A 21,004-nucleotide genomic window follows, 5' to 3' on the forward strand; every position below is an offset into this window, starting at 1 on the left:
TAAGGGGGGAGGGATCAAAGATGACGTCAGGATTATGGTGAGGATCCAATGAGCTAATACCTAAGGAGTTCTTAGCACAGTGCCCTGCATGCAGTTAACTGCTCAGTGACCGTGAGCTCCTGTCATCAGTATTAAACGTGACGCTTTGTCCTCTAAGCTGCACCTCACCCTGTGAAGCCTCTCTAATGAGCAGGCAAGGTAAGAACTGGTGCACTGGCCTGACGAAGGCGGAGAGAAATAGTTGGGGAAGGGAAAGCCAGCACCCAGGGCAGCCCAGCCACCCCCCCCATACGGAAACCCTCAGACCAACATGGCAATGGCAGGGGGTTGCACTGCGATCCTTCCTGGCCTTGACTTGGCAGGACGGAGAAGGAGGGAAGAAGAGAGAGGAGGAAGGGAAGGGGAGACCAAAGGTCCCAGAGACTCGAGAACTGGCCACTGGGACTTCCCTGGCGGTCCAGTGGTTAGGACTCTGCACTTTCACTGCTCAAGGCACGGGTTTGATCCCTGGTCGGGGAACTAAGATCCCGCGTGCCACGTGGCACGGCTGAAAAAAAAAAAAAGAACTGGCCACCTAGACACAGAGGACTGACGAGCCAGGAGGGGAGAGGCTGGCAAGACCCACACCGTCCAGGGCCATGTCGTCAGGGAGGACCACGGAGGGCCCTTAGCTTTGGGCCCCAGACTTCAGGCTTTCAGGGGTCACCTCTATGGCTGAGCACATCCATCTGAGCTACCATTTGCCTCACGTTTTTAGGATGACTCGCCTTTTAGCTTTACTTCAGTTCATCTTACAAGGAACTTCTCTGTCACCAATGTAAACAGAAAACCAGTACCACTTGCCACTCATAGAAGGTAACTCTGAAAGCGAGCACGGTGACGACACATCACGTTATTAAAATGCCGTTGCCTGCCCCTGGCTCTGAGCCTGAGGCCTACTAAGAGGGGGTCAGGCAGGGGGTGGCCGGCCGTCAGGACACGGGAGCACCAAGCTGAACTGAGAAGGACAGAAAAATTGTTGCAAAGGGATGGCCTTCTCGCCCGTGCCCCACATCTGCCCCACGCACAGCATCCCGTGGCCGTGGCAGCCTGGGCCCCATATCAACAAACTCACATGGGCCAACCCTGCTCTTTAGAGATGGGGAGAGGAGACCCCAGGAGCACGAGCCGCTGCTCCCTGAGAGTTCGCAGCACGTCAACACTCACACCAGCCTCGGACATGCCACGGGGACGTGTCCCCTCCTATCCCCTTCTCGGGAGGGAGAGGATCCAAGCTCTGGCCTGTGCCAAGAGCATCTCCAAAATGTCACGCCTTCCTTGAAGCTGCAGGTGCCTGGAGCTGTCACTATCCTTCCAGCCGCGAGGCCACTGGCATTTCTGCCCGAGCGGGAGACATGAGGGTTCTGGGCATTGGTTCAACTGCTCAACTCCCATCAAGGCGGCACGAAGGGCGTTGTCTTGATTCCTTGGACACAGAGCGTGTGTGCCAGCTGGGTCTGTGGCCTGGGCCGGGCCCACCAACACCGGCCACCAACAGCAGGTCTCCGGGGTAGCGGCTCACCCGCATTCCAGAACCACAGGCCGGGGCATGCCTGCCGGGCAGCAGGCATGCATTCACCACCAGAAGGGAGCAGAAAGGAGCTCTTTTGCCTCTGGTCACATCCTGGTGACAGCGCACACACACAGCTGCAGCAGCGTCTCTTTGGTGGACGACTCTCCTTTCGCAGTACAGAGCGATAGTAGTGTGGGGTGAGGACCCCCCCCCAAGTTTCCGGTGGGGCAGCCTGGGTTCAAACCTCAGCTCTGCCACTTACCACCTGCGTGACCACGGTGGGTGGGAGGGCTGGACTCCAGGGGCCTCCAGGCCGTCATCTCTGAAATGAGAGCTCAGAAAACACCTCGCCAAGCAGCTGTAAGGTTAAAGAGGTAACACGTGTTCAGCGTTTCAAATACTGTGAGTACTCCACAGAGTTAACTCCACAGAAGTTAACGCAGGGCATCTGGGGGGTGGGGCTTTTGTTTTTTCCATTTCCCACTCTTAAATAAGGCCACACTTTGCCAAAAGACAAAATCCTGGGTGAGAGGGTATGTGCAGTTTCTCAGTGTTTATTGCATACAGACAGGTCGATCTTCAAAATCTGAATCTGGGGACTTCCCTGGCGGGCCAGTGGTTAAGACTTGGCGCTTCCAATGCAAGGGGCACGGGTTTAACCCCTGGTTGGGGAACTAAGATCCCACACGTCATGCTGCACGACGCACCCAAAAAAGAAAGAAAAAAAAAAATCGGAATCAATTTATAGCAAAGCTGATGTGTTGCTTTCCCCGCATCCCTGCCAGCACTGGGCTTTATCATTTCCAAATTGTTTTCTAACTGCATCAGCGCGCAGTGGGGCTTTTGTGGGCATTTTTTCTTTCTTTGCCTGCAAGGCTGCACCTTCTTCCATGTAACAACTGTCTATATTTTCTCGGGGACAAATGATTTGTTCACCCCGTTGGAATGTTTCTCGGGTGGTTTCTGTGACATCCTTTGGCGGGTCCACGTGGGAAATGTCTTCTGAGCAGGAAGGGAGATGGGAGAGGTTGCAGCCTGAAAAGGCGGTGACAGCCTCCGCCCCCAGCCACCCCATCTCCTGCCGTCCCTTCACCTGAGTGTCTTCAGAGCTTCCCCAACCGAGGAACTCCTTCCCTGGGATGGGACTGCAGGCACCCGGGCTGGAGAGAAAGCAAGGAGGGACCAGAGGAACTGATTGCCAGCCCACTGAGGCAGGAGCGTCACAGGCACCATTCCTGCCCCCGTGACCACCCCTGCTCACCCCCAGCCCTCCCGGAGTCCCCGAGTGTCAGGAGACTTTCCTTCCAAACTAAGGACATGAGAATAAATTCCTCCAAGTTATGATATTGGGATGACTACATCTCTTTGTTCCTTAATCACTCAGGCTTCCAGGCGCTGTATTAACAAGATGCCCAGAACCTCCTTCTCGGGTCCTCCTGCACCTTGAAGGGTCTTCAACCCACAGGTGGGCGTGAGGCCTGTTCCCCACTAAACTTCACTGCAGTCATGGCGTCTTACCACCACATGAGGTCGCTGTTGAAGATGGCTCTCCAAGAGTCCTGTGGACGCTCGTCCACTTGCAATGATGCCCGAGCTGGTTGGACCCTGGCCTGGGTCTTGGAGGTCAGCCACACTTGGGACTCGAGCTTACAGCTCTTGTGGGTCACTCTTAAACACTCAGATTAGAATGGGGAGTCACCTCCCCATCCTGTGTCCTCTGTCAGCACCTCACTGACTGTACAGAAGCCTCCTGGGGGGACCAGATGGTAGCATTGCCCCTATTTTGACAGGGAAGAAACTGGAGCCCCAAAAGAGTAATTTTTCCAAAGTCACCTGGCCAGTGAGTACCCAATTCAAGCTGAAATCCAGTCTCCGGACCCCCCGTCCTGTGCTCTCAGCACCTTTGCATTCAGAGGCTGCCAGTGAAACTCCTACTTCTTGGCCCATAAGCCTCTGCAGGGTGTGACCCCCGCCTTCCTTCCTGGCTTCCTCTCACTTCCTCACCCAGATTCAGAATCCTTTCCCACCTGCCCTGGCACCTGTCTTCCTCTCCCTACAGCTCTCCCGGAGATCTTCCAGGGAGGTCCCTCATCATTCAAGCCTCTGCTCACTGTCACCTCCTCCCACAAGCTGTTGTCACCTTCCCTCTCGGGTGTCCCCATCGCGCTCCTTCTCAACAATGGTACTTGCCACGATCAGACGTCACCCTGTCCTGTCCGCTCTACCTTCAGAATATACCTCGAATCCCAGCCACCTCCTCTCCTCCGCTGTCCTCATGGTCAAAACTACGTCCTCCTCCAAACTCAGCACCGTTGACATTTGGGGCCGGGCCTTTCTCTGTTGTGGAGCCGGCCGCCCCGGGCTGTGTGGCAGCTTCCCTGGCCTCTTCCCCCTAGATTCCAGGAGCAATTCCCTCCCCAGCTGTGACAACCGAAAATGCCTCCAGACATTGCCCGACGGCCCCCCAGTGGAAAACCGCTGCTCTAGACTATGGCAAAACCCGTCTCCCAGATCCTAGAAATGGATCTGGTCCACCCGCATGACGGCAGGGGTAGTGGCGGCGAGGGCCCGCCAGGAAGCCGGTGGAGGCCCCATCCCAGGCCTCGCGGCCTGAGCATCCCCCGCACACGCCCCCTGCCCCACAGGCTCCTGGGGTTCTTGGGAAGCCGTGTGGAAACCCCTCTGTAGAGCCGGAATAAGCCTCAGGCCCAACCACGCCCAGCCGGGGAAGGCAGGCCGGGGTCTAATTATAGAAGGCAGGCTGTGAGAGGTTGTCTCTGGGAAGAGGAAGTGGCGCTCTGATTAACCCCCGGGTTGGTTCACCCCATATTGAGACAGTCCCCACGGGGAGAGGAAGTGTGGTGAAATGAATTCAGCCTCGGGGCCGGGGCAGCACGGACAAGCCAGGCAGCTCTGGCTCGTGGCCGCGGGGATGGCGGGGAACCGGCTCTGTGGCCCAGGGGCCAGGTCCGCTGAGGAAGCCTTCAACTCTCTGGACCCTGGTTTTAAAAGAAAGGGGTCTGGGGCTTCCCTGGTGGCGCAGTGCTTGAGAGTCCGCCTGCCGATGCAGGGGACGCGGGTTCGTGCCCCGGTCCGGGTAGATCCCACGTGCCGCGGAGCGGCTGGGCCCGTGAGTCATGGCCGCTGAGCCTGCGCGTCCGGAGCCTGTGCTCCGCAACGGGAGAGGCCACAACAGTGAGAGGCCCGCGTACCGTAAAAAAAAAAAAAAAAAAAAAAAAGGAAAGAAAGGGGTCTGGAGCAGATTCAATCTTCAAAGTGGGTCTTCTGTTTCAGGGCATGGGCTCCCAAGTCAGGAGCTCTCTGAGCCTCAGTGGCCCCATCTGCAGAATGGGGTTGACGGGAACCGCGCCTTTCACAGAGCCTTTGGAGGATGTGCTGAGGTGGTCTGTGCTGCCGGCCAGCCTGGGCCAGGGCCTGGCACAGGACGGGGGCTCGGTTAGGTGTTCCACGTTGTCAGAACATCAACACGATTAGTGGGCTCCAGTCAAAATGAAAATGCGGGCCCCTCGTGCAAAAGTTACTAAGAATTTCAAGACGGAGACAGCAGAGCATTAAGCCTGGCGTGGGGCCCTTCTGAGCCCTGTGTGGCTGCCAGGGCTGCAGATGCATGAGCTGGGGCAGATGCAGGGGTCGGGGAGGGGGTGGGGAACGACTCCTTAAAAGGATGGATCCCTCTCCACCACCGTCAGGAGGGCACCTCAACGTGTATTTGACTGGAACACACAAAATCAGAGCTCTGCACGCTGTAGGAGACTGTTCACGAGCAAGCTGCTTAAATGGTGCCCACAGCAATACGGAAAATTGACCATCACCATAAACATGTAGGTAGAAACCTGGGCATGAGGCTGCAGCTCTCGCTCCCACTGAGGCTGGCTGTGGGGGGAGGGTGATGGGAGTTACAGCAAAGCTGAGCTGTATCTGTAACATTTTATTTCTTTAAAAGAAAAAGGATTAGTGACAAATGTGACAAAATCTTCGTGTCTCATTGTGTCATGTTTAATTCTGGGTAGTGGTAGTAGGGGCTTATTATTCTCTGAATATTTTCATTTTTAAAAGGTAGATTTCACCACTTTAAAAAGCTTGAAAGCATTGGGTGAGGAAAGAGCTGCCTTTGGCTGAGGTCCTGGGAGTAAGGTGTCTGGGAGACACACAAGTGTTGAGCACCTACTACATGCCTGGTCCAGGAATGGGTTCTAGGGAAATAAAAATGAGCATTTTCCTTCCAGGACCCCAGAGGTCAACACGGGGGGCTGGCCTGTCCTGTGTGGGGACCCACATGAAGTGATCCCCAACCCCAGCATGGGGCTGCCACTTGGCTATTTTCGCAGGAAAGCAGGATCTGGGGCGTTTTTTCCCAGGATGCCAGGAGCCTTGCGGGAGTCAGCTGGCAGGCACCAAGGGCTGTGTGTTGGGGTAGCAGGGGCGGAGGGAAGGTGGAACAGAGGAACATCAATAGGCATGGTCATGGGTGCAGGGGAGCGCCCGGGTCTGCCCCAAACGCTGCTGAAACCATTAAATGAACAACAGGAGAGTCACAAATTGTCAGCAGCCTCTGCTGGTGAGCCTCAGGGTCTGCAGCCTCGGGCGTGGAAGTACCTCAGCTGGAACTAGAGCCTGCTCCGGGGCATCAGCAGCCTCTTTGTCAGTAATGGGCAGAGGACTAGACACCAGGCCCCCACCCCCAGCCCAGGGCTTTATCCCGAAGGGGCCTTGACTGGTGGTCTCCTCGGGGTCAGGAGCACAGGCAGTTCCTCTGTCCCAGGGCTGCTCTCTGGTCATTTCTGTCTCCTTTGTTTGTTTTAACTTTTTAATTTTGAAATAATTTTAGACTTAGAGAAAAGGTGCAAAGATAGTCCCCACGTCCCCTTCACCTTGCTTCCCCTAATATTAATCTCTTACATAATAGTACAATGATCCAAACCAAGAAATTCACTTTGATGCAGCACCATTAACTAAACCGCAGACGTGATTCGCATTTTCCCCCAGTGTCCTTCCTCTGTCCCGGGTCCTGCATTGAATTTAGTCATCTCGTCTCCTGCAGGCCCAGGGATGGTCCTCGCTCTTTCCTTGTCCTTCCTGATCTTGCTGGATTTGCAGAGTATCAGGTGTTTTGTAGATCGTACTTCAATTTGGGTTTCTCTGATGTCCTCTCATGTTTTCAAATGAGACAAAATTCATGTTCCATAAAATGCAACCTTGTAAAGCGTACAATTATGTGGCTTTTCATATACACAGAGTTGTGCAACCGTCACCACGATCTAATTCCAGAACCTTCCCATCACCCCAGAAGGAAGCCCAGGGCCCCCATATCCCTTTTTGTCCACCGCACAGTACTTTCTCTTGTCCCCTCCCTCTTGCCCCGGCTCCGTTTCTCTCCAGGACGCTGGTCCTGTTTCCTTTCGGTTTCTCTTTGTGTCTCTGCCTCTGAGTTGCTCTGTCTCTCTCTCACATTCGTTTCTATTTCTGTGTTTCTCTCCATCAGTCTCTCCCTGTCTCTCTCTCCATCTGACTCTCTCCCTCTATTTTCTCCCTTCTCTCCATCAGCCTCTCCCTGTCTCTCTCTCCATCTGACTCTCTCCCTCTATTTTCTCCCTTCTCTCCATCAGCCTCTCCCTGTCTCTCTCTCCATCTGACTCTCTCCCTCTATCTTCTCCCTTCTCGTTCTGTTTTGCTCTATGTAGTGTGTGCATCTTTCTCCCTCTTTCATTCTAAAGGAGACACCGGCAAAACCCCAGAGGAATGATAAGGCATCCACAGAGCTCTGGAGACAGACGGGGTGAGGATAGCAAATATCTAAGGGCTGCAGCTAGACAGGGACCTCTCTGAGGAGGTGACGAAGCAGCCAGCCCTGGAAGAGCTGCTGGGAGAGGGCCAGGCAGGAGGGCAGCAGGAGCAAAGGCCCTGGGGCAGGGCAGAACTCCAGGGCCGAGCTAGGGAGAGGCAGGGGACAGAGACAGGGGCCTCCCTGTGCCCAGGCTCCCTTAGAGGGAGCCCTGAATTCCTCCCCAGGTCAGGCCCCCAGGATCTGGGGCAGGAGCCCCAGCCAGCCCGGGGCGAGGCTTGTGGAGAATAAGTCATGGCTGAACCTCTGAGAACTTTCCAGGACCAAGCCGCGTGCTCAGCCCTCGGGACCCTGAGCTGGGTACAACCCACCTCTTCCTTGAAAGGAACCTGCAGCAGAAAAGCACAACCCAGGCTCAGAAAGAGTCTGTGTGTTGATTTATTCCATTATTTATTCCAGAAACACTGATTAAGTGCCTGCTGTATACCAGGACCACAAACAGGCATGGGCAGCGCCCTGACCTCACGGGCTCAGAGTCTAGAAAGAGAAGCAGCCCACCTACTCACCCCGACCATGCTGGGGAGAAAGGCTGAAGCTCAGATGACCATTTATTCATCCAGCAGCCAGCAGGGCCCACTGCATATGGTGGACAAACACAGATGACCCTCAAGGGGATGGCCCCTGTTCACAGCACAGCTTCTAGAGCAGAATGGCATGGATTCAAGTCCCAGCTCTGCCGGCTATTAGCTGAGCAGCCTTGGGCAAGTTGCTCACCCTCTCTGAGCCTCAGTCCCCTCCTCTGTAGAGTGGGCTGCTGTGAGAGCTACAGGCCAGAATGTCACATGCTGAGCCCCCCTCCCCTCCCCGCCCCACCTCTGACATTCAGAGACAGGACAGGAGCTCAGTTTGTCAGCCATAATTGTTCTTCCCAGCTGGTGGGAGGGCTGGCTGGTCAGGAGGATCCCAGGCCTGCTGGGGACCGGGGACCGGGCATCCCCCCCAGGGGTACAATCTAGGCAGCAGGGGGAGGGAGCAGAATGTGCAGCAGCTGGATGGTGGCTTGTGTCCTTAAGTCACCGAGGGCAGCACCAGGCAGGCTGGCCAGGGCCCAAGAGCCTGACCCGGCCTCATTTGTGATGCAAATGGCTGGCAGAGGCTTCGGGTCAGAGCACAGGGTCCCCAGCCAGGGCCCCAAGCTTTTATTCTGAGCAGAGCCGGGCGTGGTGGGGGGGGGGGGGAGGAGGCAGAGTGGAGCCTCCCCAGACAGCCTCGGGGGACCTCTCTGGGTGGGGTAGGGGTGAGCAGGGACCCCAAGGCCAGGAAATGCATTCCTGCAGGCTGATTGGGGTGGAATGGGGTGTAAGGGCTGGGCCACCCCCTGCTTGGCCAGTAGGGTGAGTGGGAATGCCTTCGGCTGGCAGGGCTCCGTCCTGCAGGACCCGGAGGTCCTCTTCGGGCTTTCTCCCGGGATCCCGCAGAAACCAGGGCCCCGCATGTCACACCCTGTCACTTCCAAGCTGGCCCCCACTGGATCTCCAGCCCCTCAGGGGTCCCTGGCAATGCTGTGGCCACACACACCTTCTCTCCTTCTTCCCTGGCTCTTGGCCACACTTGGCTTTTTCATAAGCTGCTCCCTCTGCCTGGAATGTCTTTCCCTTCGTCAGTGCCAGTCTTTTTTCAATCTCTGGCCCTTACTCTGTACATGTAACTATATACTCTTTTTCTTAAAGACAGTGCCCCAAATTGTATAAACTTCAGGCCCCATGAAACCTGGGTCTGTCCCCAGTGGTAGGAAAACATCCCCTGACACCGTCCTTCCTGGTCCCCGAAGAGTTAAGTAGGTCACATCCCCTGTTAGGTCATTCATTCATTCAACAAATATTTACTGAGAAGCTACTGTGTATCAGGCACTTTTCTAGGCACCTCGGATAGAGCAGTGAACAAGGCAAACAAGAATGTCTGCCATTATGGACTGACAGTCCACCAGGGGTACAGGTAATAGACAGATGAATAAGCAATAATAAGTGATACATAAAGTAAACGTAGGTTTGAGGCGTGATAAGAGCTACAGAGAAAAATGAACAGGCAAGAGAGAGGGAGCACGGTGAGTAGGGGGCTATGAGTTTGAATGCAACAAGGTAAGAGGTGAGCCGTGTGGATACCTGGAAGATGAGTGGTCCAGGTAAAGGGAAGAGCATGTGCAAAGGCCCTGAGGCAGAGGAACACCTGGGAGGGCTTGGCACTTCACTGTAGTATTTATCAGACTGAAATTAAATAATTATTCCAATGATGACTTACGAATTTTTTGTCTTCCTCACTAGGGCTTTGTATCTGGTAGTTGTTCAATAAGTACAATAAGGAGACAGAATGTATTTATTTCTTTGGGAGGACGGGGTTGGTGCTGGTGGAGTTGTAATGAAGCCCCCACCCCAGGGCACTAGGTCAGCTCACAGGGCGGAGCTCTGCAGGCACCTGCAAGGCAGGGACCCGGGCCTGGCACCGGTGTCTGGGGATAAGGGCACCAGGCAGCCTTTTCCAGGGGCGAGGGGGCAGCAGGCATGGTGAGGACAAAGCAGGAAAAGAAAAACAGGAAGACCCCACGATGATCTCCAAGCTTGGTTTGGGGCATATGTGATCCCTCTTCAGATGCCCCGGAAAGAACAGTGACCCCATTTCAGGGGTCAAGTTCTAGCCAGGCCACTGAGTTTGGGACATGAACTTTAAAAGCGTGGCCCTGAATAGTTACCTCCTCTGGTGTGACCTCCCGGCAGTGCCGTGTGAGGGCTGAGAAGGAGCCTGCAGGTGAAATCCCGGCACACAGCAGGTGTGCACGCACCGGACAACGGCAGGTGCACCAGCAACTCTGCTCAAGGTGATTCGTTCTACCTCTGCCTGAATGAGCAAAAGGCTGGAAACGACTTCCACCTCCATCCCAGGGGGCGGGCAGTAGAGCACGCCCATTCACACGTGGAATACTAGGCAGCCGACAACCAGGCGATAGCAAGCTCAGTGTGGGCTCAGCGGGGAATCTTCAAGATGTATTTAAGGGAAAGGAACAAGCGCCTCACAGAGCGGATGGCGCGTGCTGACTTGGAAACAGACACACAGAAGCCTAAAATACAATGTGTTGAAACTGGAGGCCCTGGATGCCTGGAGGGAAGAGAACCGGGTGGGGGATGGGAGGGACTTTCCCATCCCACAAACCGCCCCCCTCGCCCCACAATTCCCAGTCGATACACTGGTGAATGGAAGCTGTGCAATTATCCTGAATAAAAATGCCACCGCTCTTAGGAGCAGGAACGTGACTACTGGCATCTGGAGGTGGGAGAAACTACCAGGCAGGGGGCAAAGGGGGCGGGGATGCTGGGCACACCCCCTGGGGCTGGACCTGTCTGTTCCCCTTTCTCACTAAGTCAACCACCCGAGGAACAATAGTGCTTCCCCTCCTCTTAGAGGAAGGGTGGGTGGAGACAGCCTGCAGGGCCAGGGCGGCAGGTGGAAACCTCAGTGAGGTGCCAAACGCTATTCTGAGAGGCCGGCGGAAGCAGGGGCGGAAGTCTGTGCTGGCGATGGTCTCTGGCTCCGTCACTGCACAGGCGGAGGTGCGGGGGGAGGGGAGGGGTGCCCCGGGGAGGGGAGGAAGATGTCACGGGGTGCTCCCACCCCCCCGGAAGCTGCTAGTCCAAAAGCCAAGCCAGTTTCTGTTTTATAGGACTTGGGGGTAGGTTAATGCATTTCATCCCCACCCAGTTCCCTCTACACTCTGCCAGCCTCAACCGCCTTCCCCCGACCACACTCTTGACCTCCTGGCCTCCCCGCAGTTCCTCAACCTGGCCCAGCACACCCGACCTCAGGACGTTTGCACAGGCTGTGACCGTCTCTGGAACGCTCTGCCGTCTTGCCCCCTTCCATGACTTTTCTCCAGTGACTTTTTTTTTTTATAAATATATTTATTTATTTTTGGCTGTGTTGGGTCTTCGTTGCAGTGCGCGGGCTTCTCATTGTGGTGGCTTTTCTTGTTGCAGAGCACGGGCTCTAGGCGTGCAGGCTTCAGTAGTTGTGGCACATGGGCTCAGTAGTTGTGGCTTGCAGGCTCTAGAGCTCAGGCTCAGTAGTTGTGGCGCACGGGCTTAGTTGCTCTGCAGCATGTGGGATCTTCCCGGGCCAGGGCTCGAACCCATGTCCCTTGCAGTGGCAGGCAGATTCTTAATCACTGTGCCAACAGGGAAGCCCTCCAGTGACTTTTGCTGGACCCACTTCTCACCTGGACTCTCCCGCTTCTTCTCCATTACCTCACCTGCTTGTTTCCTTCACAAATTTGTAAGGCAGTGATTTTTTTTTTTTTTTTTTTTTTGCTTATGCCCTTGTCAGGGCAGTAGCCACACCCACTTTTTTTTTTTTTAACTGTTGCACCTCCAGTGCCTAGCACAGAGAATAAGCTTGGACATTTGTAGAAGGAACAAAATAAGAATCCTTGGGGCACAACGTGCTGTCACTTGGGGGAAAACATTCAGTGGTTCTGAGGCTAGTCAAAGGGAGAGCCAGAATCTAACCGAGGTGGGGGATTTTAGAGCAGAAACTTAGACTGCCCTTCAAGATAAAGGAGGTTGATTTGTGACGGGCTTGGCTAAGGTTAGGGACCAGCGGGAAGGAGACACATTTTCTTTCCAATGGAATAACCCAGAGGTTGGGAGCCAGGGGCCATGGACTTAGCCTGAAACCAACATAGGCTGAGAAATAAAGAGAACTTGGATCCTTATAACAGTGCTTGAGCTGCTGGATCCAGCCGTTCCTGAAGTCAGAAATTCAGCTGCATAATCCAGTCATGTCCAACTAATCATTCTCCAGAAGGAGGGCGAATCATTCAGGATTCTTTTCTTTGCAAATGACAGAAAGCCCAAGTCAGACTGCTGTGGTGGGTGGGATAATGCCCCTCCCTCCAAGACATTTGTGTCCTAATCCCGGGAAATTGTGACTATATGAAGTTTGAATATATTGTTACATGGCAAAAGGGACTTTGCAGGTGTGATTAAGGTTATAGATCTTAAAAGAGGGAGAGCAGGGCTTCCCTGGTGGCACAGTGGTTAAGAATCCGCCTGCCAATGCAGGCGACACAGGTTCGAGCCCTGGTCTGGGAAGATCCCACATGCCGCGGAGCAACTAAGCCCGTGCGCCACAACTACTCAGCCTGTGCGCCTAGAGCCTGTGCTCCGCAACAAGGGAAGCCACCACAATGAGAAGCCCGCGCACCGCAAAGAAGAGTAACCCCCGCTCACCGCAACTAGAGAAAAACCTACGCCTGGCAACGAAGACCCAATGCAGCCAAAAGTAAAAAAAAAAAAAAAAAGAGGGAGCGTATCCTGGGTTATCCAGGTGGGGTCAATCTAATCACATAAGTCATTAAAAGCAGAGAACTTTCTCTAGCAGGAGGCAGAGAGGAGCAGCAGAAGAGGAAGTTGGAGAGATTTGAACACTAGGAGGGACTTGACCCACCGTGGCTGAAGGGAGCCATGGGGAAAACACGAGAAGGATGTGGGCAGCCTCTAGAAGAAAAGACCTACCCCTGCTGTCAGCTAGCAGGAAATGAGGACCACAGTCCCACAGCCACAAGGAACTGAATTCAGCCAGCAAACTGAATGAGGCTGGAAGAGGATTCTTCCCCAGAGCCCCCAGTAAGGATCACAGCTCTGCAGGCACCCTGACTTCTGCCACCCCAAGCTGAAGGCCAAGCTGGGTCATGCTGTATCTGGAGTTCTGACCCACAAAAGTAGGACATAATCATCTATTATGTGTTGTTTTAAGCCATTAAGTTTGTGACGATTTGATAGAAAACGAATATACTGGTTTAATGAAAAAAGAGAATTGACAGGCTCTCTCAGCCTGACTTCAGGAATGGCTGGATCCAGCAGTTTAAACACTGTCCTCGGGATTGAATTTCTCTGCTGCCTCCTAAGCTGGTTCATGCTCAGGCTCCGTGGGTCACCCTGGCAGCTCCAGGCTCCCATCCCCCAGGTTAAATCCACAGGCAAGGGGGCCTGCCTCTCCCAGCTGTCCCATCGTAAGTCTCACTGACTCTCATTGCCTGTAGCTGGACCATGTGCCTACCCCCGAGTCAGTCACTGAGGCCAGTGGCATGCGACATTCTTTCTGGCCAGGTCTGGGTCACATGCCCATCTCAGCGGGGTCAGGGGTGGAGCCACCTGAGACTCGGGGACAGATGTAGGGAACGGCTAGTTCCCAGGGGGACACTCGGGCCCAGTTAGAGGGCAGAGGGCCACAGAAGCCGCCACACCAGGGGGCTTGAGATCGCACCGAGAATTTGCCTGTTTTACTTTCTGGAGATGAGCACCGCGCAGGGTGGCCTGGGCCGAGGAACCCCAAGCCGCCCCAGCGAATGTGACTCAGAACCTCTGGACAACTCCCACCCCCAGGGCCCGCTTTCCAAACTCACGGGCTAAACAACAGGGAAGCCTTGCGTTCCTCAGAACCATGCTCAACTGGGACACAGAGTAAACAAACCGATATTTATACCATGGCCCCGCGGGGTGGCCACTTGGCTCTGAGGCAAATATGGTCAAAACTGAATCATGCAGCCCTCAGAAGAGACCGAGCCTATCCCCAGAGGGGCCCACGGGAGGCGTCCACCTCCCACACTCCCGCGGGCATCCCTGATCCTTCCCAGAAGACTTGGGTGGGGAGGGAGGTGTACGGCTGCTCACTTCTGCTAATCCTTCACACCCAGACCAGGCGATCCCTCCTTTCCCCGGGCCTGGACTCTGCTGGCCCTTCCCAGGTCAGGTCCTGGCTGGGTCCAGAGCCCACAGGCAGGGTACCCACGCCCCCATGCATCCTCTCCTGAAGATGCACTCCCCACTGCCTCAGATTGCCTCTCCTCAACTTAGAAGATCATTTAATTTAAATTATTTAGCATTCACATGGCCAGCACGTATTAGAAGCCCCCTTCTATGTGCCCGGCATTGGCCGCAGAGGCTGCGTACCAGCATGGATGTCTCTGGCCTGCTCCTGCCCCTCCCAGCTTACAGTCCAGGATGGGAGACAGATATTAAATGAGCAAATAAAATGCACTGAGAAGTACCAACCCTGATAAGTTCTCCAGAGGAGGCAGGCAAGCAGAGTGCAGAGTGGGAAGATGGCAAGGAGTCGGCCAAGGATGGGCACTGCGTGAACATCTGCGGGAAGGGCACAGGCAGCAGGAGCAGCTCGTGCAAAGGCCCTGTGATCACCAGCTAATTCCCTCCCCAGCTCCTGCTGATTCCGTAACGATCTTAGTTACCTGTTTCCTTGTCTATTGCCCACTTCTCCCAGTAAACTGAAAGCCCTGTGAGGGCGGGGACTTGTCTGCGTTGTTCCCTGCTGTCTCCGCAGGGCCTAGAAGAGAGTCTGTGCACGGCAGGTGCTAATACAAGTTAGCAGAGTTCACGGAATGCAGAAACGACAAGGGGGCTGTGAGCTACAAAGGTCGGTGGACAAGCACGTTGAAAAATAGGGAGGTCTCATTTAAAAATATTTATGACTATATCACTGCCTTGCTACAGAGAAATCTGGAGAAACAAACACAAATGTTATCTGGGATTGGAGGGAATATTCCTTTGTACGTTACTGAACTCTGTAGCTATCCAATGTTTTACTCTGAGGTTGTATTTCTTTTCACTCTTTTTGTTTTTTATAATCACAGAAGCAATACGTGAATGTGGTACCACATTCAAACAAAGATACGTATAGAGTAGAAAGTAAAATCCACATTCGCCAGACAGCACCCCTCAACCCGCCCTGAAGTCCATGAATGCCCCTTTCATCAGAGCCCCTGCCCCCCAGGTTATACCTGATGCCCCCACGTCCACCCTCAGACCATAGAGGTGGAGGCCCAGGGTCAGGCGAGTGGGGGTGCAGGCCTCAGAGAGGTCTGGGTCTCCTCCCCAGATTGGTTAAGCCCAGAGCCTCCCCTCCCCTTGTGTCCTAGAGACACAGCCCAGCACAGGGACGACTCCCTACTTGGGCCGGGCCTGGCCCTGGTCGCAGCCTTTGCCCCACGGCTCCAGTCAAGCCAATACCCTGGGTACAAACATCAAGAAGGATTGGGTGCCCACCGCATGCGTCATTCAAAATAGAAGTGATATTCAACGATAAAGAAGTGTGGGAGGGCCCAGAGTTCTGCCTTTTCCCGCGGTGACGTCCATTGCTCTTTTGGAATATGCTTTCATTGTCTTTTCTCATTGTTTCAGAGCCACTGCCTTGCTGGTTTCCTACGACCTGCCTGGTGAGGTGTGCCTGGTACGGGACAGGCCACCCCCGCCCCCCAGCCCCTGCAAGCACGGACGTACTTTCTATCTCTATGGATTTGCCCATTCTAGACATTTCATATGAATGGAGTCATACAAGATGCGGTCTTTTGTGACTGTCTTCTGCCAGTTGTCATCCTGTTGTCAAGGTTCACCTGAGTTGTAGCATGTATCCGAATTTCATATGTAGAAAACAAACTTATGGTTACCAAGGGGGAAAGCGGGAGAGGAATAAACTGGGAGATGGGATTGACATATACACCCTACTAGATATAAAATAGGTAATAAGAACTTACTGGATAGCATAGGGAGCTCTACTCAGTACCGTGTAATGACCTATATGGGAATAGAATCTAAAAAAAAGAATAGATATATGTATATGTATAACTGATTCACTCTGCTGTACACCTGAAACTAACACAACATTGTAAATCAACCAATCTCCAATAAAAATTAATTTAAAAAAAGAAGAATTTCATTCCCTTTTCATCGGTTCCCTTTATGACCAAGTAATATTCTTTGGATGGGATACCATACTTTGTTTATCCATTTTTCAATGGTGGACACTGAGGTGGTTTCCACTTTGGGGCTACTGTGAATAGGGCTGCTAGAACATCCATGGACAAGGTTTTGCGTGGACGTATGTTTTTATTTGTCTTGGTGTATACCCAGGCGGGCAATGTCTGGGTCATATGGTAACTCCACATTGAATCATTTGAAAACTGCCAGCCAGTCCTCCGTTCACATTCCCGTCACAGGGTGAGAGTTCCAACCCCTCCCACCCCGCCAACATGGGTTCTTTCCTGGCCTTTCCTTCTAGCCATCCTAGGGGCTGTGAACTGGCATCTCACTTTTTGGCTTTGATTGCATTTAGCGTTGTCCTTTCAAACCAGTCTAAGTTATAATAAAAGCCCACGCTATACTCATGGAGGGTCTTAGAGCCACATGAAGGAAAGAGATGGGCTCCCGTCTCTCCCGCTCTAACCAGCTGTACTCCAAGGGGATTCACAAAAAAATATTTTTTAAAGTGAACTATCAAAACCCTAAAAAGGAAACAAATTTGGATTCTTTCTCCAGCTACGGAAGGCAGAGTCCTTTTTGACCTCTGAAGAAACGAGAGAGAAAAACAAAGGAAAAACGGACAGGCGGAAACATATAAAAAATTGAAAGGTACTAAACACAGTGGTTCTTAGGCCAAGCTTCACTTTAGAACCATCTAGATGCTCTTTAAAAAATACCCATGCCCAGGCCCTCCTCCCAGAGACTGGGCTTCAGCTGGTCCCGGTGGGGCCCATGCAGTATTGTTTTGGGAAGCCCTGTGGAGGCAGGTTCTGCGGTGCAGCCAGGACTGGGGTCAGGGTCGGGGGGGTGCTGCAAGGACCCTCCCCCTGTTCACAGCAGACTGTTTGTGTATTGGGTGGGTTATATCCGTCCAGCTGAGGTTAGAGCCAGTGAGCGAAGGGTGCTATCAGCATTGGCAGTGATCCAGCGAGATCCCAAGATCCTCAGAACTGGAGGGGGAAATGCCAAGTCTCCCCAGGAACAGACCCGTTTTCTCAGGGCCGAGCAGGACAGAAGCACTGACTGTAATAAAGGGCTGGCACTCCTCGAGCTCCTCCCTCAAACCTGGCCCTCACTGCTTTTTCCACTGGTGTCCTAGGAGGCACTGATGAGAAAACTGAGGATCAGAGAGGGTGAGTGACTCACCCAGGGTCACATAGCTTGTAAGGAAAGAAACTCAAATCCAAACTCAAGCCTGTCTGATTCCAAACCCTTGCACTGGACCCTTGTGCTGACTTTGCTGGAGTGGGGATGGGGGGTAGCAGTCTATCTAACCTACCATTCATCCTTCCATCCACCCTTCATCCGTCACTCCATCCATCCATCCCTTCATCCATGTCTCTCCATCTCTCTACCCCTCCACCCAGCCCTCCATCCATCAGTCCTTCCTTCCTTCTCTCTCTCCATCCCTCCTTCTCTCTCTCTCTCTCTGTCCATACTTTCTTCCATTCATTCATTCATCTCTCCCTCACTCCATCCATCTATCAAGGCTTAACCACATGAATGTCCTCTAGTTAGACATCGAGGTGGATAAAACATATGTGTATCTGATGTGGCCCCTGCTTTCTCCCCGCCCTTGTCTCTCTCCCATGGCTCCTAGCTGGCAAACTAAAATGCCCAGCAGAGCTTGGTGAGAGGCACAATAAGGACTGGTGGGGACTGTGGAAAAGGGGGAAAGCACGTGTTTAATCATTGCTATGTGGGACTGTGGGCCCAGTGTTGCCAGAGAAGCTTCTGTCTGTGGCTGCTCTCTCCTTTCCACAGTGCTCCGTGAACATCTCTCCATGTCATAAATGTACTTCTTCACGGCTGCACCGTATTTCATGTTGCCATTCCCTCCAGAGGAGAAGCCGGCAGCAGGTTGGGGGGGCGGGCTTTGGTGTCAGACCCTCCGGGGTTTGGGCCCCAGCTCTGCCAGCTCCCTAACTACTTTCAGCCTCAGTTTCTGCATCTGCAAAATGGGGACAGTGTACATGCATCTTGCACGGGGTTGCTGGGAGCTGACACAGCTGAGTGGTGGGCACAGGGCCTGGCAGAAGCTAGGTGCTCAGGAAGTGCAGGATTCTCTGTCCTTCCTTCCCCACGAGGAGGAACACGGCAGTCCCACACCCCCTGTGACCCTGGAGACTCATGAAACCACAGCTCCAGACTCAGGATTATGGCCTTTTTCACAAGTCCTTCCCTCATCCTGGGCCCAAGGGAGCCAAGCAGACTCCTGCGATGCTCACCTCTCCCTGGGTCAGGAGAGCTCGTGTACGCCAACGGGACAGAGCCCAGGTCCACACCGCACAGGGGTGGGCAGTCCCGGGCATGCTGAGCACTGGTGGGCGGGGATGGTGGGAGGCCTCGGGTCAGGCAGGAGTGGGGTTGTCGGGAGAACGCAGCCCAGAGGACCCGGTCAGCCCCAAGTAGGAAGAGGGGGGAGCAAGAGGCCACCCAGCCTCATTCCAATGACCCTCTGAGGCCAGGTCCAGGCTCTTGTCCCAGATGATGGCGACAGAAAGAGAGACCGCTGCCCCAAAAGAAAAATCAGAGAGAACAAGGATGGGGGGCAGGGTAGAGGCCAGAGCTTCGACAAGAAGGTCTGGGAAGGCATCTAGCAGGTGGGGAGTGGGGATGACATCTGAGCTGAGACTTGGTGACTTTTGGACCCAGGCTGAGGGACAGAAGGGACCTGGCCCAGGACACCTGGCGGGAGAGTGGCTCTTGAGAAAGGCATGTGAGAGGTGGCAGGGCCAGTTGAGCCATGGCAAGGAACTGAGGTTTTCTTCCAGGCCGGGGGGAGCCACAGGGGCGTCTATGCCAGGGAACAGCACGCTCTGAGTTACCTTTTTAGAAGATCGAGTGGGTCCCCGTAGGCAAGAGGCGGGTGGAGGCAAGGACAGCTGTGGACCCCACCCAGCTCTGGCTCATCAGAGACATGCAGAAGAGCAACATAGGCAAGCCGGCGGGCACCCCACCCTGTTAGTATTCGGGGTACGTGCACACAGATGTAACGTCAACCAAGTGCCAAACTTCATTCTCCAATTTTTCTTGCTCAGTTGTAAATCGTACAGAACCGTGTTAAGAAAAAAGTAAAACTCCTGTAGTCCTAGTACCATTAACATCTAGTCTATTTCCTTCCTCCCGTTTTTATACACATGTGTAGATTATTTTAATAAATTTCCTTTATTTTGGAATTTTTCCCCAACAGGTCTAATGTTATAATTTATTTTTTAAAAAACTTTAATTTCTCTAAAAATATCCCTATCACGGGGCCAAGAAGCCAGCAGGAGGCACCAGGAACTCTTGGGTTGCCTTTAGTGCCCCAAGTTCAGCTGTCTGGTGGGCTGGGCTTCAGGGGGTGGGGTTGCCCCATCCTTGATCTCCAGGCTGCTGGGCACCCCGATGTGTACACAAGGCTTGGGGTGAGCAGACAGGGCTGATAAGCAAGGCCGTGCACTTATCAGCCCCAGCAGGAGGCCCAGGAGGTATCTGGAGGGCCAGGTGCCCACCCCACACCATGCCCTGTGCAGACACCCTGCCCCAGGGCACGCTGGACAGCTGCCCTTGTTACTCTCGCTGTATCTGGATGGTCCCCAAACCTAGGGGGAGTCTGGTTCAGGGTTTACATCTCTGGGGACAAGCACAAGTGTGACTCAGCAGTCAGGGCAGGGACATGCTGGGGGGGGGGGGGCGGTGACGAAGGAGAGGAGAACGGGGCGGGGATGGGGAGGCCAGAGCCCAGCCCTCTGGGAAGGGCAGCATGTGCCCTCCTGATTCAGGATTCTTGTGTACAAATCCTGGCTCAGCCACACCAGCTCTCTAGCCTTGGGCAAGCAGCTGAATCTCCCCAGCCTTGGTTTTCCCATCTGTGAGCTGGGCACAGTCAACCTCCCACGGGTTGCTGGGAGGGTTCAGAGAAAGAACAGACATAGGAAGTATTTAATGAATGTCAGTTTTCATGGGTTCTGGGACTCTGAGGACAGCCTTAGTTTCAGAGCTGAGGGTAACACAAGGTGGGAGCTGCCTCATTTGACTGGAAACATGGGGTCCTTCATCCACAGGCGGGACTCTGAGAGGCAGCCGGCGGCTTTCACAGGAATTAGGGTGGTTTTCTCACCTCCACCCTCCACTGCTTGCTCAGCTTTCCCACTGGCATGGGGGTTGGGGGCTCCAGGAGCTGGGCGCCCACCCCACAGGGGGCTATCACTGAGCACTTTGCCTAAGTCACCCCCTTTCATCCCAGTGGTGGCCCAGGGAGGGCGACTGTGGGGATTACCCCATGTGCAGGTGATGTAACCACGACCCAGTTATTGCCCAGAGACAGAGCCAGAGGTGCCCAAACATCCGGCCCTTGGCACTGCACCATGTTGGCCCGATGGGGTCTGCTTGCCTGGAGGCGGCGTGCAGGGCAGAGGGGAGGGGTGGGAGCCCAGGCCAAGATGTTCCACCCCAAGCTCCCGGAGGCCACAGAGCCAACAACACAGGCTTTGGAGTCAGACAGACAAACCCAAGCCTGGACCAGCTACGTTCAGCCACGTAGCCCCTCTGAGCCCCCAGTCTTCCCCTCTGTAAAATGGGACTATTAGCCCACTCCTTGTGGGAGGGCTCTGACCAGGAGGAGAAGAGCCAGTACACCGGAAAACATCACGCGGTTCCCCCCTGGCAGCAGCAGACCCACCACCCCACTCGAGGACCCTAAATGTGAAAGCACCTCGGGCTGCAAGTCCTGCTTAGGGTGACATGCCCCGTGATGACTGTTCACCAGACCTGAACACACCATGAGGGAGAAGCTTCAGCTGCCAT

General features: G+C 54.2%; 1 protein-coding gene across 1 annotated transcript in view; it reads right to left on the reverse strand.

Annotated features, from left to right (window-relative positions):
* Window positions 1-6,398: 6,398 nt before the first annotated feature.
* The window catches only part of RBM38 (RNA binding motif protein 38), a 34,470-nt gene continuing 19,864 nt past the window's right edge, over window positions 6,399-21,004 (reverse strand). The window contains exon 4 of the mRNA XM_033410239.2: window positions 6,399-6,722. Coding sequence (XP_033266130.1) covers window positions 6,698-6,722 — 25 coding nt within the window. The 3' untranslated portion in view covers window positions 6,399-6,697. The remainder of the gene's footprint in view (window positions 6,723-21,004) is intronic.

Source organism: Orcinus orca, chromosome 16, assembly GCF_937001465.1.
Source record: "Orcinus orca chromosome 16, mOrcOrc1.1, whole genome shotgun sequence".
Classification (NCBI taxonomy): Eukaryota; Metazoa; Chordata; class Mammalia; order Artiodactyla; family Delphinidae; genus Orcinus; species Orcinus orca.